The following is a 17,867-nucleotide window of genomic DNA, read 5'->3' as shown; positions in this document are numbered from 1 at the left end:
CGCGTTAAATTCATTTCCAAGGAGTACATTGTGGGCATCAATGGTAGATGCTTACAAGGTCTCCAAGGACTTATCTTCCTTAAAATTAGATGAGTTATTTTCTGAATTTGAACTACATGAGCAGACTAATGCACAGCCAACCGAGAAAGGTATTGCGTTGGTTGCAGGTACAAGTCAAACACGGGAACTGAGATCACGACAAAGAAAGGAACCGGAGTCGGAAGTTGAACCAGACTCAGACGATGAAATTACAACCGAGCTTGTAAACCTCGTAAAGAAGCTCTACAAGACGAAGGGCTTCAACAAAAGAGATCTAAAGAAGGCAGTGAAATCTAAGGAAGGTCCACAGAACTCAAAGATGAAGTTTGAAGTTACATGCTACGGATGTAACCAAAAGGGGCAAATCAAATCCAACTGCCCTAACCTGAAGGAGGTCAAAAAGCAAAAACAAAAAAAAGGCCCTTAAGGCAACATGGGACTAATCTTCATCGGAGGACGACGACGAAGAGCTCGAACAGATGAGTCTACTCGCACTAATGGCCCGGGACCAGATCGTCGAATCCGGAAGCGAGAGCGAGTCAGAGGCGGAGTCCGAGCAAAGCCACGGATCCGTATCCATTTCCGAAGGGCCAAACCCCGCTGTAAGTATCTCCTGGTTAAACAATTTAGTTAGTTACTTATTGCGCAAATTAGCCAAGTCGAATCTTAGAATTAAATCACTTCTAAAGGAAATAGATGTTCTTAAAGAAGTAACAACCATTAATTCCTTACCTGATCAAGTTCAAACTGGAAATCCAACTCAAGTTCAAGAACTTGAGAAAGAAAATTCTAGTTTGAAAAATCAGGTAAAAGATTTAAAAACCACTTTAGAACGGTTCTCGCTAGGTTCCAAGAATTTGGATCTAATTCTTGGGACACAGAGAGCCATCTATAACAGAACTGGGCTTGGATATAAAAGAAAATATAAATCTTATTTATCCTTAATAAACAAACAAAGTAGTAACTCAGTCCAAGCATGGGTCCCCAAGTCCAAGTTGATCAATCAAGTTGGACTTGGCCAATACTGGGTTCCCAAAGATCAAATACACTACCTCGATAGACCATATCGAGGCCATGATCCAGGGGGAGCAAAAAGAAAAACGATCTTAAAAATTTAAATTAAAAAATGAAATTAAAAAATTAACTTATAAATTAAAAATTCAAAATAAAATTACAAAATCTAAAATTAAAATACGAAATTAAATTAAAAATTCAAAATTAAATTACAAAATCTAAAGTTAAAACTCAAAATTAATCAAATTCAAAATTCAAAATTCGAAACTAAATTAAAAATTAAATTGAAAAATAGATGGAGGATCCAAACTAGCTGGCACCTCCGACAGAACTACCCGGCAGGGTAACTGAACCTAATTTACTCGAGATGGGTAAAACAAGAGTAGACTACCCGGTAGGGTAATTAAGGATAGATTAAAAAAGGTTGGATTTACCTTGAAATTTAGTACTGGTGAAATTTTTAGATGATAGTACGTTAGGGAAGCTTGGGCATCGCATGTCTAGGAAGATATGACTTCGACCTGGTGCATTTGGCCAAGTGGAACTGACCGAAGCTACCCTTAAATGAATCCTAACTAGTTAGACCAAGGTTTAGTATTAAGCTCAATGGGTAGGACTATTTGGAAACTTCAAAGGCATGGTTACTTTAATGAGCTCCTTGTGACTCACCACAACCCAGAAGTTTATCCAAAGAATGCTTACTTGTTGTACCCAAAGCTAAACCTGAATCTAACACAAAGTTAAACCAAACTCCTAAATTCAACAATAAATCATCTCACATCAATTATAGGATTCCCTGATTGAAAACTTAGATCGGGTGAGATGACTAAGTAATAAAATTATTTAAAAAAAAAAACTTTTCAAAATTAATTTCAAAATCAATTTCAAAATTATTTAAAAAACTTTTCAAAATTAATTTCAAAATAAATTTCAAAATTATTCAAAATTAATTTCAAAATAATTTCAAAATCAATTTCAAAATTATTTAAAAATCTTTTCAAAATTAATTAACTTTAAAACACTTCTCAATTACAGCAATATGGCTAATTATTGTTAACTTAGATTTGGTAAGATAAAAATGCTAAGGAGTTTGCTTCAGTCAAACTATCTTTTTATCCATTAACAAAAAACCAATTCATTCACTTTATGTGTAGGAGTTGGATCAATGGATGTTGGATAGTGGATGCTCCAGACATATGACTGGAGATAGATTGAAGTTTTCAAAGCTCAAACTAAAAAATTTAGGATCAGTTGCATTCGGCAACGATGATCAACTTAAGGTAATCGGAAGAGGTAATATCGAACTCAGCTCCGATTTTATTATTAGAAAAGTTCTGTTAGTTGAAAATTTCAATTTCAATTTACTAAGTATAAGCCAATTGTGTGATAGCGGATACTTAGTCACTTTTGACAAAGCTAGATGCCTAGTCAAAAATATTAAAAATCCTGAAATCACACTTAAGGGACTTAGGATAAATAATATGTACTCAATTAATCTACCCACATCCTCAGTACAGTGTTTCTTAACACGAGAAGAGGAAACTGACTTGTGGCACAGAAGATTGGGTCACACTCACACTAGACTCATTTCAAAAATGAGTCATAATGGTCTAGTTAGAGGTTTACCCAATTTTTTAAAATAAATGGATATCAACATGAATTTTCATGTCCTAGAACCCCCCAACAAAATGGTCTAGTGGAACGTAAAAATAGAACACTACAAGAAGCCGCTAGAACCATGCTAAATGAATATAATTTAAATCATCAATTTTGGGCTGAAGCAATAAATACTGCAAATCATATTCAAAACAGAATATTGATCAACAAATTTCACAAGAAAACCCCTTATGAACTATATTATCATAAAATTCCTAACTTAAATTATTTAAAAATATTTGGATGTAAAGTTCACATTTTAAATACTAAAGATTATTTAGGAAAATTCACACCCAAATCTAACCAAGGAATATTTTTAGGATACTCCTCAAACAGTAGAGCCTATAGAGTCTACAATCAAAAAACCCTAAAGGTTGAAGAAACAACTAATATAATATTCGATGAAGAAAGTAATTCACCAAATATAAATGAGAATGTTGATATTGATCCAAGAAATACAGAAGATGATGAAATTCAACCAAGTCTTAATAAACCAGAGGAACCAGCCCCTGACCCAATCACAAGACCAACTAGGGCCGGTACCACTCACCCACCTGATCAAATTTTGGGTGATCCAAACCTAGGAGTCAGAACTAGATCTTCCTATAGAATCCATAGCCAGATTACCCTAATCTCTAAAATCGAACCTAAAACAATAGAAGAAGCACTACCTGACTCGGACTGGATCATAGCTATGCAGGAAGAATTAGCCCAATTTGAGAGAAACCAAGTCTGGGAACTTGTACCTAAATCCTCAAATAAATCAATAATAGATACCAAATGGGTATTTAGAAACAAACTAGATGATCAAGGCAAAATAATTAGAAATAAGGCTAGGCTAGTAGCTAAAGGATTTAGCCAAGTTGAAGGTTTGGACTATGATGAAACCTATGCCCTAGTAGCTAGACTCGAATCCATTGGAATGTTGTCAGCCTATGCGGCAAACAAAGGATTTAAATTATACCAAATGGATGTTAAGTCAGCATTCTTAAATGGATTTATTAAGGAGGAAGTTTATGTAAGCCAACCCCCAGGATTTGAGGACTTAGTATATCATAATCATGTATTTAAGTTAAAAAAGGCCTTGTATGGACTTAAACAAGCCCCTAGGGCATGGTATGAATGGTTATCAAATCACTTAATATCCAAAGGCTTCAACCAAGGTCAAATAGATCCAACTCTATATGTAAAAACTGTAGAAAAAGACATCTTCATAGCCCAAGTCTATGTTGATGATATAATTTTTGGATCAACTAACTCTGAATTTTTAAAAGAATTTGTTAGATTAATGGAAAATGAATTTGAAATGAGTATGGTTGGTGAACTTAATTTTTTCTTAGGCTTACAAATAAAACAAACTAAAGATGGAATTTACATTTATCAAACTAAATATGCTAAAGAATTAATTAAAAAATTCTGCATGGAAAATTCAAAAACAATAAATACTCCAATGGCAACCAACATTAACATTGATTCTGACCCTGAAGGAAAACCAGTAGATCCAAAGTACTATAGAAGTGCCATAGGAAGCTTACTTTACCTAACTGCAAGCCGACCCGACATATTATTTGCAGTAGGTATGTGCGCAAGATACCAATCGTGTGCAAAAGAGTCACACTTAACCTATGTAAAAAGAATACTTAGGTACATTAATGGTACTCTAAATGTAGGACTCTGGTACCCTAGAACTTGCACCTTTGACCTGCATGGCTATTCTGACTCAGATTACGCTGGATGCAAGTTAGATAGAAAAAGCACAAGTGGTAGTTGTCAATTTCTAGGACAATGCCTAGTAAGTTGGTCAAGTAGAAAGCAACATTGTGTTGCTTTATCTACCACTGAAGCTGAATATATAGCCTTAGGTGAATGCACATCTCAATTGCTATGGATGATGCATACACTTAAAGACTATCAACTAGACTATCATAACACAAAAATCTCAATTGATAATATAAGTTCCATAAATCTAACAAAAAACCCAATTCATCACTCAAGGACTAAACATATAGAAGTGAAGTACCATTTTGTAAGGGATCATGTAGCTAAGGGTGATATTATACTCAACTATGTTGAGTCAAAATCAAACCTAGCTGACATTTTCACAAAACCCTTACCTGAACTTGAGTTCAGCTCACTTAGAAGACAAATAGGAATGTGTTGGGTAGAATAAATAGTGTTTTTCAAACTCACTGTTCTATTTAAAAATATGTCATCATTTTTTTTTAATCTAGGAAAAACAGTTTTCAAAACTCCAATTTTGTTAGATTTTTAAAACTTGGATTTAGCTTAGGTTTTCCCCTAGATATCATGTACCCCTAGATTGAAGCCAGAGCATCTCACAATCACCTAGGTATACCTTGCTTGTGTTTGACACACATAGAACGACGTGAGATGCATAGGGTATTGCCTGGACTCAAGAATGCTTATATCTGTGCATCAATATGAGTCTGGCGTTAAATATGCAATAAACATTAATCAAGTTAAAGGTCTCCAGCTCTAGTCAAGTCTATCTGGACCTAAATAACTTAACTTGACTAACCTAGTAAAAGCTATTGTCCTATAGACAATCAGCAAGTAGCTAAAGGCTAGACAGTTGGCAAAAGGATATTCAAGTTGCAGTTTAAGCATGCTTGTACTTTAAGGGTCTGATATCTGATAACATTACTTTAGGGCTCTGATACCTAATCAAGTTAAATTAGATAATTTAAGTTGACTCATACTTGGACTTAAGAACAATCTGAAGCTACTCTTTTTGCTAATAAAACCTCTTAACCTAAATATTTTTAAATATAAAAATGTTTTTCATTACTTTATGGTTAGCTATACTTTCAAACTCTTGCATCTTTTCAAGTATCACCTTTTAGGACTTCTTCAAAATTCAACTAAAGTATTTGCAAAAAACGCTTAATCAAGTGATCTCTATAATTGAAAATTCAAATATTTAAGCAAATACTTTCCAACTTAGCTAATTTATAAAACTTGTTAAGTGATTTGTATGACTTAAAACCTTTGTATAATCTTATAGAAAAATACTCGTTTTTAAAATTTTTTCACTTAGCAAAAAGTTAAACAATGAAAATTAATTATACCAAAGCTAAATGTTATAAAAGCTCTTTCAAATTTTTCTAAAATCTTACTAGTCTTTAAAATTTTCATTTTTTTTAACCTCTTTAAAAAGGTTCAGAATCAAATTCACTTGCTTCTCTGAAAAGTTCAGACTTGTTTTAAACTAGCTTATTTTTGATAAATGGCAAAGGGGGAGAGTAGGAAATTCAAAATAAATCAAAGGAAAAATCAAAAACTAACTCAAAAGTAAAAAGCGCTTTAGTAGGAAATTCAAAATAAATCAAAAGTAAAACTAACTCAAAAAGGAAACCCTGTGTTAAGGGGGAGCTTCACAAAGATTAAGTGTTAGCTTAAGCTATGCTTTTCATTTGAATTTATGTACTTAAGCTTGCTCACTTAAAACTTTTTGATATATTGATGCATATGTTTTACTTAACTTTGAATTTGGGTTGCCATAATAAAAAAGGGGGAGATTGTTGGTGCGGGAAGCATCCGACGATCGAACCTGAGTTTTGATAATGACAAAGGATTCAAAGTTAAGGTGGTTTGTTATCTAACATGTTAAATGAGTATTTCAGGAAAGTCCTAACTGCGGTTAGGCAGGTAAAACCCTAGGGGGTGGTAACCCTAGGACATAGGGGGTGGTAACCCTATGCGGAAAGTCTTGGCAGGTCGATGGCTTCAGGCAAAAGTTGTAACACCCCAAATTTCATGATTTAGAGATCTAAAAGACCTTATTAAAATCTAGAAATGTTTTATAAAAATTCTAGAGATTTTTAGAAATTTTTAGAGTATTTTTATGGAATTTTTGGAGTTCGTTTGGTATTTTTACCAAGAGGAAGAAGTTTAAAAAAATATTTATGTTGAAGCCGGGTTTTGAACCCAAGACCTCGGACCCGAACCAGGTTTTAACTGGATGCAGCCGACCAGCCGAGCTACGCTCGTTTTGTTAATCATATATGGAGCGATATATATTTAAGTAGTAGTTAGGAACAGTAAAATAATAAGAAATAAAATGATTGCAGCTGGGATTCGAACCCACGAGTTGGCCTTTAAGCAGAACGCAGCCCACCAACAGACGAGCCGAACTTTTCTTAACTAAGTTTATATCGAAATATATTTAAGTAGTAGTAGTTAACAGAAACCTTAGAGTATTAAAAGGAAGAACTTAGGGATTAATTACAAAACCTAAATTCTTTCCTCACCCTTCCTCTCCCGACGCGAGCGGCGACTCTTCTCCTCTCTCGCGGTGGAAACGAAGAAGAAACCAGGTTTGGTCTCCGGCGTCAGCGAGCTCTCTCCTCCACGGATCCTTCACCAAGCCGAACTTCTCTCGGCAAGGTCAGCGCGGGCACAAGAAGAAGCCACAAGTGTTCAAGCTTTGAAACCCTAGACCTTCCTCTCCTTCGGTTGTAAGTCCAAGAATCGCCGGTAAGTTGCTACTCACCTGCAGTAGGATAGCTCCGACGTTTAATTCTTGATCCTCTCCTTGTTCCCGAAGCTTTGCATGAATTCCCTTGCGTTTTCAGTTTTCGGATCATACCGTACAATTTTCGTTTGCATAATCTATTTTGTGCTTGTTGCCGTGTGCTTCAATGAAAGGAATAGGAGAAGAGATTTGAATGAATTGATCATGCAGTTAGGCTCCCCAGCTTTTATGATCTGTTTTTCATGTTTAGATTGCTTTGTTTGTTGCTAGCTCAAAGAATATTGTCGGCTCCCATTAAGTCTCTCGAATTTTGGTTAGATTTGGAGTTGCTGCCATGAAGTTGATACAGAATTGTTAGGTTTAGAATTTAACAAATAGTCTAGTGACGAATGGCTGGTGTTGTAGTTTTCCTTCCTTGCCATAGATTGAAGTAGAGGCACTTTTCTGTTTTCTTTTCTTCCATTTTTGCCGTGGATTGAAGCAGAGGCACTTTTCTATGTTTTTCCATTATAGCCATGGCACACATCAAGATGATTATCCATGTTTTAGTTCCTTTCAGTAGCAGTGCAGGAACTTAGATTTCCTTAAGCATTTGATTCCTTTATTTCTAGTTCCTTTGCTATTAAATGTGCACGAGCAGATTTCTAGATTTATTTGCTATTGGGACAACATGAACAACCTGTAGAAGCAATACAGATTTTTGAATTCTTTAAGCATGACCTAGGTTTTATTTTAATATGAATTTATCGCTTCTAGTATGCATAGCTTTAAGTCCATCATATTCCTATACATGATTTACCTTAAGCTCTAACTGATTATACCCAAGTTTAGTTCTAAGTTCATGTTGTTATTTGAATCTGTTGTAGCCTGTTTGAAGAAGTTAGATTTGCTTTCCTTTGATTTGTTTCCGATGTAGCATGCTTATAGAAGTCAGATTTTCTTTCCTTTGATTTAATTCTGTTGTAGCATGCCTAAAGACTTCAGATTTGTTTTCCTTTGTTTTAATCTGTTGTAGCCTGTTTGAAGAAGTTAGATTTGCTTTCCTTTGATTTGTTTCCGATGTAGCATGCTTATAGAAGTCAGATTTTCTTTCCTTTGATTTAATTCTGTTGTAGCATGCCTAAAGACTTCAGATTTGTTTTCCTTTGTTTTAATCTGTTGTAGCATGTTTGAAGAGGCTAGTATTTTACTTGAACAAGTATAAGAAAGATAAAGAAAAGAAAGAAAAAGGCCAAGGCCTTAAGTAGATCCCAAAGTCAAGACTTTAGGGATTTTGGCACACAAGGCGCTAAAGAAAATGCCGAGGCATTATATAGAAGTATTAAAAGATAACAAGTATTTTACTTTTATCAGTGGCACTGTGTTGGACTCTCTGTCCTTGGGCTGGGCTCCCATAGTCGTCCCTAGGTTTAGATAACCTAGTAGTAACGGCTCGGCCGACGGTCGACGGTCGACGACCATAGGGTCGCCAAATGGGCCGCCGAATGGGTCGGGTCGTTACAAAAGTAAAAGCACAGTTGCCGGGCCCAAGAAGAAGTTGATTATTATTTTGAAGTATTATAAGTATAAGTTTTTGAACAAGTAAAGCAAGTTTTTCATAAACATAAAGTATTAAAGATTAAGTTAGAACAAATGAAATAAGATTCAGAAGGTGTTTAGAATTCAGTAAGTTTAGTCCGTTATGCTAGCATGATTGTATAGATTTACTTTACATGTTTAGCCTTTCAGTATGTTTCTTTCACTAGTAGATGAGAATGAGTAGATTTCCTTTTGAGCATTCAGTGTTAGATTTCAGTATATCCTCATGCATATCGAGATTTTGTGAGTTAGATAGCGCTTACTAAGCAAATTTTGCTTATAGACTACACTTCCTCTTACTGCAGATACAGGAAAGGAAAAGATATAGAAAGGAAGGCGACAAGGTGGCGCGGATGGTGTGTGATGCCAGGACTATGGAAGCCTTGGGACTAGGAAAGAAGTTTTAAATTTAGTTTCCGCATTTTAGTTATTGTAAATATTTGTGTTGTATTTTAAGTTCATGTCATTTGAGATTATTCTGTTTAGATTGCATGTAGGATGAGTTCAGTAGATATTTGTGTGTTTGATACTTATTTAACTGTGTGGGTGTTTGATAAATGTTCCAGCCGCCTGTGGCTGTGTATATAGTGTTTGTATATCAGTTTAAGGTCACCGGTACAGGGGAGATTCTGCCGAAATTTTTCGGTAGGGTTTCCATGTGGTTTTTAATCATACCGGTTAAGTAGAGTTAGTAGTTAAGTAACGGTCACTCTTAGGTAGTAGTAGTAGTAGTAAGAAGGGTGGTCGTTACAAAAGTCCTAGGGGTGGTAACCCTAGGTGGAAAGTCCTGGTGTCGCGAACCAGGTGAAAGTCTGGACTAGCCGAGAAGCGGATGTCCAGCAGAAAGTCCGGAAGCGTCGAGTGCTGAGCAAAAGTCCAGTCGATCTGGAGGATCGACTGGCGACAGGTAAATCTCCTGAGTGGAGTAGGTGAGGACGCGTTCCCCGTAGAGGGAACAGTAGGCATCGGATCGACCTACGGTTTTTCGGTTGGAAACCCGAAGTCAGACCCGGACAGTTCGGAGACTGTCATATTCATACTATTATTTTGTGTTAACTTTGTGTTGCAGGTATTTTTGGATTAACATACTTGCAGGTACCAAAAATACAAAGAAGAACTCGGATGAACAGTGTCCGAGGCGCCTCCATGGAGCTTGGAGGCGCCTCGGGTGCAAAACCTAAGCTGGCTGCGAAGCAAGCTTCAAGGCGACTTGGATAGGCTTAAGGCGCCTTGAACAAGTTGATGAAGGCGCCTTGGAGAGGTTGGAGGCGCCTTGAACAGGATAGAATTCGACCAGGTCGGTTCTGATCCACGCAGGTGATGCGGCCAGCCTGGAGGCGCCTTGGAGGGGTTTAAGGCGCCTTGAACACTGTTTATAAAGGGAATTCGAGGCAGCAGCTGATACACAACTTTCTAAAGCCATCTTCTGCAACGTGCTGCGAATACGACCATCCTGAAGTGCTGCAAGTACACCCCGACGACCCGGAGCTCAGTCTTTTCGATTCTACATTGTTGTTGGTATATTTTATTAGTTATTGTACTTGCAATCTGTAACTATTTAACGGATTTATAGTTGTTTCCCACCGAAAGCGATCAAGGATCGCGGGCCTTCGAGTAGGAGTCGCCTTAGGCTCCGAACGAAGTAACTCCTTCGTGTCTGTGTCTCTTTACTTAATTTCCGCTGCATTAACTCTTACGTTTTACGATTCCGATAATCGAACGATTTTAGCCACGAGCGCTATTCACCCCCCCTCTAGCGCGGTCTCGATCCAACAGCTTATGCTTGTTTGTTGCATAGAAATTTGATTACATGCTCTATAACTTTCGGCCACACAAGGTTTTAAGACCTAGAATGCTTAGAACTTAAACTAAGTTTACTCATGTTATTCCTTGTAATAAATGCTATGAAAGTTATTATGGTCTCCATGCTCTTATGCCACTAGAAAACCTAATTCCCATGCTTAACAAGGTTCGGCCACATTAGGTTAAAAGGCTTAGGAAGTTTGGAACTTAGACTAAAAGTACTTATGATGTTCCTCATGATATGTATTATGATATTGAGTTAAGGTTCAACACTTTCATGCTACTTGTAACCTAGAATCATGCTTGCTAGGGTTCGGCCATGTTAAGGTTAAAAGCCTAGAGAACTTAGAACCCAAACTAAACATGCTCAAGTTGTTTCTTATGATATATGATATGACATTAGTTTAGGGTTTACATGTTTGTATGTTGCTTATAACCTAATTTGAGGCTTGATGGGTTTCAGCCATGATGTAAGTAAAGACCTAGGAAGCTTGGAACCCAAACCAAATATGCTTAAGGTGTTCTTTATGATATAAGATATGATAAAGGTTTAGGGTTCACATGCTCTTATGTTGCTTGCTAACATAGGCTACAATTACATGATTCGGCCACCACATGATATTAGGGTTAGAGACCTACTTATGTTTTTCCCATATGCTTCACGTGCAATGTTTTATGATATGATAAGAATATGACATGATACTATGCTTATTTATGTATGCTCATGATCTATGTATGATGATGTGCTATGTGCCCAAGTTTATGATGGGCTATGTGCCTAAATTTATGATATGCTATGTGCCCAAAAATTTATGATATGCTATGTGCCCAAGTTCATGATGTGCTGTGTGCCCAATTATGCATGTGATCATGATGTGCTATGCACCCAAAATTCATGATGAGCTGTGTGCCAATTATACATGCTTTATGTTATGCCTAAAGAGTTGTTTCCCTATTAGTTGGGACTAGGAACAGTCTTCATGATATGATTATGACATGAATGATAGATTAAGAATTATGATACGTATGACATGCTACTTTACTTTTAAAGGTTTGTAGCAAGGGTGGGCTCCATAAGCGCCCCGGGGTCGATGGACTAAGAAACGGGCCTCGTTAGGAATGGCCTCCTAAGTGCCCCTAGGTCGATGAACTAAGAAACGGACCTAGTATGTATGCCTTGTAGGGTCCAAGACTTGCTACCTTGGACCTACATAGGACGCGCGCATTTATGTATGTGGTACAAGTCGGGGCCCCCCTATGTTGAGATTATGTGTAATTATGTATATTATAAGTTTTAGAAAGACATGTTGCATATGTTTTCATGATACATGTTTAGAAATTCACCTTGCATATACCTTATGATTATGCCATGATATTTATGATGATGTTATGATATGTCAGGGTGCATTTGATGATCATGTTATGTTATGCCATGGTACCTTATGATTATGTTACGATATGCCATGATATGCTGCATGATATGATTGTCTCCATGTGTTATGTCTTGTGATTTTGATATGCTATACGGTTTTTGTGAGTAGCAAAGGAACTTACTGAGCCATGAGTGCTCACAGCTTACTTTCTTGTACCACAGATAAAGGCAAGGAATGGATGAACTAGGGGAGCAGCAGGAGGGGCTAGAAGGATGTGTGTGGTAGTGACTTGGCTAAAGGAGAAAGACCTGCTTTTGTTTAATAAGAACTATGCCTAGTTTATGTTGCTACTTTATGACTCCATGACGTTTAATTGTATGTTTGGGTATTATGACTTAATAATCATGTTAAGGATGATATGTGGTTTTATATGTCCAGGTGATTAGTCATGGTGAATTTAAAGTAAAGAAAAGTTTTTAATTTCTATAAATAAGACTTCCGCTGTAGTAAGTAGGTATGTATGTTAAAGTAACCCCCGTCGCCCTTAGCAGGAGGGGCGGGGCGTTACAGAGGATGGATTGGCTGAGTGGAGGAGCCAGCGGTCCTCTTACCGCAACTGTGACCTAAGTCACGACGAAGAGGGAAGTGTCAAGAACAGCGGAGAGGCGGCACAGCGAGAGGCGAAGTTGATTGTGGTGGTCGATGGCTAGCTAGGGCACGAGCATAAAGAAGGAGATCGGTGGATGGCGGAAGTGAACTACAGAAGGGATCGGCTAGGGAACGGGGGAGTCGCCGGCACTGCTCGACGTTGGGGAGATTAGGCTTGGCGGGGAGAAGAGGATCGGGCGAAGAGAAAACGGGAATGAGAGAAAAGAAAAGAAAAAGAAAAGGAAAAGAAAAATCAAACTTTTTCTCATTTAAATGGAGTTGCCTAAACAGGCTTTTACCCGGGCCCAATATTTATCCTCATAACCTACACCATACGGTCTCCGAAAAATTCCCAGAAAATTTCCAAAAAATCTGAAAAATTCCCTTATGGTGTTTCTCGTATTTACGGTATTTTACACCTTTGGTCAAAACTTCATCGTAAGCTTAAATTTTACCCTTGTGCTTGGGGGTTTGGTCGATCGATTCGGACATTGGGTTGACTGAACAAGGTAAAATTCAACCCTCTAAAAATGTTAGTTTGAAAAACAAAGTTAGAATAATAGGAAAATAATATGAAACAAAATATCTTTGACAACCTCCAGACTATCTGGTCCAGACTTTGAGTTTTGCTGAAATTCTAGGTCGGACTGACGCCTACTGTTCCCTCATCGAGGAATGCGTCCTCACTTACTTATTTTAGGAGAGTTTATCTTTTGTCAAACCGGTTCTCCAGATCGACTGAACTTTTTCTCAACGTCCAAGACTTCAGGACTTCATGTTGAACGTCCACTCCTCGACCCGTCTAGTCTTTCACCTGGTGTCCGCGACCCCCAGGATGTTCACCTAGAGTCCTCAACTCTAGGATTTCATCCAAAGTCTTCGAACTCCCAAGACTTCACTCAGTCCCCCGAACTAGGACTTTGTTGCCTAACCATAGCTAGGACTTTCCACTTGCCAAACCGCAGCTAGGACTTTCCACCTACCTAATATCAACTAGGACTTTCTTTTGCATAAGATCACTTAGGACTTTCCTACAAACTCAGTCACACTTATTAGATCAATAAGACAGCTTAACTTTGAACCCCCTTTGTCATTATCAAAACATAAGTTCGATCATATGGTGCTCCCTGCACCAACAGTTAGGTCATGTTGTGTTTGATCTGTGTGTCTAAGTCTGCAAGAATTAAGAAACACAGGAAGTCGAGCGAAATATGTAACTAGCAAGAATGATGGCACGATGAGTGAGTCAACAGGCTTGGTGCATCCGAGATATGAGGTCCTATAGAAGAGTACACCAGCGGATGGGAAGGTTGCACGCACTACTTCTGAGGGATAAGAAGCTGGAGTAGAAGACTGCTCAAGAAGAAGGCTGGAGTTGAGTTTTGGTGATCTTAACTCTGAATGGGCATAGAATCATCCAAGCAACCAGAATAGCCGAACAAGTTAATACGAAGTTGACTTGTCTAGGCACTCTGACTCTACACGCCCAGACTAGTTCGGGTGTCGGACCACGGCATCCCATCGAGGTGTTGCTATGAGGATGACAATCAGAGTCCACATCAACACCAATCCAAGTGCTCATACAAGTCCAGGTGCTTGGGCAAAGATAAAGACTTATCACGAAACCATTGTGGAGCTATTGAGGAGTAGATAATGTGCCACAATAGAGGCGCCTGGACCTACTCTAGGCGGTCGGAGATGCCACATTATCAACGACTATATTTTGACCAGTGAGCTATAAATAGAGCCCTGGTCCACTTCATTCAATACAACACTCATTCATAATCTCTAGATTTTCTGTTTCTTTTATGTCTATACTTAATCGCTGCAAGAGGCTTCTCTACCTTCAACGAAGGAGTTTGTTACTTCTTTCAACACCTTAGATTAACAAGCTCCCCGATTGTAACCAATTAAATCAGAGTCTCCTCTTTTCTTATTTTTATGTTTTTATTCCTAATTATCTAACATGTGTTGTCTTTGCTAAATTTGGAAAGTAAAAAAAAGTGTTGATTTTATTTGCAGGCTATTCATCCCCTCTAACAGACCTCATCAGGACCAACAAGTGGTATCATAACCCAACCACTTCATAAGGACTAACTTAAAATACGATAATTAAATAATAAGTGTTATTGGAGAAATAACCTTATAAAATTTTCTACAAATTTTTAGAATTTTTCAGGATTTAAGTAGAGTCCATATGACACATTTTAAGGGGATGTATCAATTAAATTTAGAGAAAGCATGTTTGAAATATCAATTATGTGGGATTGATTGATTTAATCAACATAAGGTTTTAATTCATCAACCTAGTTATAAATACTTAACCTATTTATATTCTTCCAATTTCTCCCCCCCTCTCCCAATCCCTAATGTTGCCTCTCCCTAACTCTCGATTACCGCCCTATTCAACGCTGGCATTAATTGCCATCTCTCTAGTGCACTTCTCTTAATCCATCAGTCGACAGTGTGAGAGATTATCGTTGTCGATCCTCCTTCGTTCATGAGCGAGAGTCATCAACCTCCTCTATGTGTTGCCTTTTCACCCTCTTGCCTTCAAAGTCTCTTCGTCCATTGTTAAGGGATAGCTGCATCTAGTGAGGGCCATCGTCGGTTGTCGTGGACCGACACTGGAGCATTGGGTAACAGCCAGTGTCGCCACCAGCATGTTTTCACTCGATGGCGCTGTTGTTGCAGCGCCAAGCTATTTCCCCATCGTGCGACACCGTCATCTACAAACCGTCGACCGCCGGTAGTGCTGCCATCTTAGAGGTAACTAGTTAACCCTAGCATAAGATTTTGGTATTGGATCTTTAAGTGGTACTGATTTGGGGTAATTGTCTTGGACAATAGCGACTTTGCCTAGTTCAGACCATAGCTACCAATAGTAGGGTGCTTCATCTGTTAGTCAATAACAGAGTACATTAATTTGGGTGAGTTGAAGTAGATGAATCATGCATAAACCTAATTTAATTTAATGATAGAATGGTTAGGGATATCTAATTCAAAGTAGTTGTGGCATGGTGAGAGTAATTTGCATCTAATGTAGTTGTGATGTGACTAAGGTTAATTGAGGATCAACTGTAATCCAATCACTTGGATGGATTAAACTAGGGATGAGATTTGATCTGGTTTGATTAGTAAAGGGATTAACCAAGGTTAATTAATGTTTTAGGAATAGCTATTTGTTTTGGAATATGATTTAACTATTTGTAACATATGTAATTTGATAAATTACACATGTGAATGCAGGACTATGATTTGCGATGAGCATTTCGACATGGAGAAAGTTAAGGATGCTCTACAGTTAAAGGCGAGTACTTCTTGACTTGTTTCTTTATATCTTTGATCTTAATGCATGATTTATTTTATTAATTTGGCAGTACTTATTTGCTTACATTGACTCTAATCTTGATTGATTCCTAAGTTATGTTTAGTCTATTTGATATCTATCTAGTCTTGCAGTCTTCTTTGTTTTCATGCATGTATTGTATGAGTATTACCGTAGTATAGTTTCAGATTTATGCTCAGACATTTACACCATATCGTGATGAACTTAGGCTTGTAACCATATGTTAGCGATATTATAGTATACTTGTATACTATATAAGTGCATATATGTTAGTGAGATTATACCAGCTTATACGAGATAGATATCTTACTCTTGCAAAGTGATAGAGTATTCCATTGGGTTATCTCCTTTGGACCGACCCTCATGACTACTTGATTTTGAATCCATTGGTTTATGGTATTTGTGATGATGTAAGGGAGATATATGAGATATTATAACTAGATGACTAGTATTCTCTTGATGAGATTGGTTGACTAGTATTTTGGGGGCGTGGTTGTTTGTGTTAGGCTCATGCCTATACATTAGTAAGATTATACTGTGTTGGATCGAGATGCATTAGAGAGGGGGGGGGGGTGAATAGCGCTCGTGGCTTTCATGCATTTCGGATTCGCAAAACAATGAGTAACACAGCGGAAAAATAAATATAATACAGAAAGACACAAGGAGTTACTTTGTTCAGAGCCTTGGGCGACTCCTACTCCAAGGCCCGCGATCGTTGATCGCTTTCAGTGGGCAACAACTATAATATCGTTAGAAAGAGTACAATTGGGTTTTACAATAAAATGTAAAAGAAATTATATCGACAGTAACAAATTGTAAAACTGAAGCTTCGAGTTGTTGGTGGCTTGTCGTAGCTTAGTAGGAGCTTCGGTGGGCAACAACTGTAGCAGAAGGATTACTTGTTTCTTGATGTATCTAGCTGCTGGTCGAGATGTGCTTTTATTGGCCGCTGAGGGCGCCTCCAATACCTCATGGAGGCGCCTCAAACGCCAAAATCTATCCCGCTTCCTGCGTTGAGATAAGCCTTCGCAGCACTGCCTCTTATCCGCCTGGAGGCGCCTCTATCAACCACTGAGGCTCCTTCAAGCCAGCGTCCAGGGCACCTTAGCTGTCCTCGAGGATGCCTCCAAGCCCGATGCGCAGCCAGCCCACCTTGCTTTGCACCGGAGGCGCCTCCAAGCTCAATGGAGGGTGCCTCGGGTAGTGTTCATCTGAGGCAAGATGTGCACATTAGTCCTTGCAAAATATGTTAGTCCATAAAATAACAACATACCCTGTAAGATAAAAGTTAGCACTATATAAACATAATAAATTAAGTAATCGGTAGTCATCGGACTGTCTGGTTCTGACTTCAGATTTTCGACCGGAAACCCTAGGTCGAATCGACGCCTACTGTTCCCTCTTCCGGGGAACGCGCCCTCACCTACTCCTCTCGGGAGAGCATACCTGATGCCAGTCTGGTCCTCCAGACCGACTGGACTTTCTGCCTAGGGTTACCACCCCTAGGACCTAGGGTTACCACCCCCTAGCGTTTTTCGCCACTTAGGGTTACCACCCCTTGGGACCTAAGATTACCCTCAAGATTTCCACCGCCTAGGGTTACCACCCCCTAGGACCTAAGGTAGTCACCCCTTAGGGTTTTCCTCTACCTAGGGTTACCACCCCCTAGGACCTAAGGTTACCGGCCCTTAGGGTTTTCTACCTACATAACCACAGTTAGGATTTTCTGCAAACTTATTCACACATATCAGATCACAAAATAACTTAACTTGAACCCTTTGCCATAATCAAAACATCGATTCGATCGTCGGATGCTTCATGCACCAACATACTATACAGTAGGACATCAAGTATCCTACTAGACATTTGCTTGTTATGTAGGCTCTGTTAGCAATTCGAGCCATAAAAACTA

The 17,867-nt window shown here is 38.3% G+C and overlaps 1 protein-coding gene across 1 annotated transcript in view; it reads right to left on the bottom strand.

Moving 5' to 3' along the window:
* The window catches only part of LOC122026458 (40S ribosomal protein S26-like), a 62,560-nt gene extending 47,349 nt beyond the window's left edge, over window positions 1-15,211 (bottom strand). The window contains exon 1 of the mRNA XM_042585202.1: window positions 15,158-15,211. Coding sequence (XP_042441136.1) covers window positions 15,158-15,211 — 54 coding nt within the window. The remainder of the gene's footprint in view (window positions 1-15,157) is intronic.
* Window positions 15,212-17,867: the final 2,656 nt, after the last annotated feature.

The sequence above is a fragment of the Zingiber officinale genome, chromosome 10A (assembly GCF_018446385.1).
Source record: "Zingiber officinale cultivar Zhangliang chromosome 10A, Zo_v1.1, whole genome shotgun sequence".
Classification (NCBI taxonomy): Eukaryota; Viridiplantae; Streptophyta; class Magnoliopsida; order Zingiberales; family Zingiberaceae; genus Zingiber; species Zingiber officinale.
The sequence above is the reverse complement of the archived record's forward strand: the minus strand, read 5'-3'. Positions and strand labels throughout refer to the sequence as shown.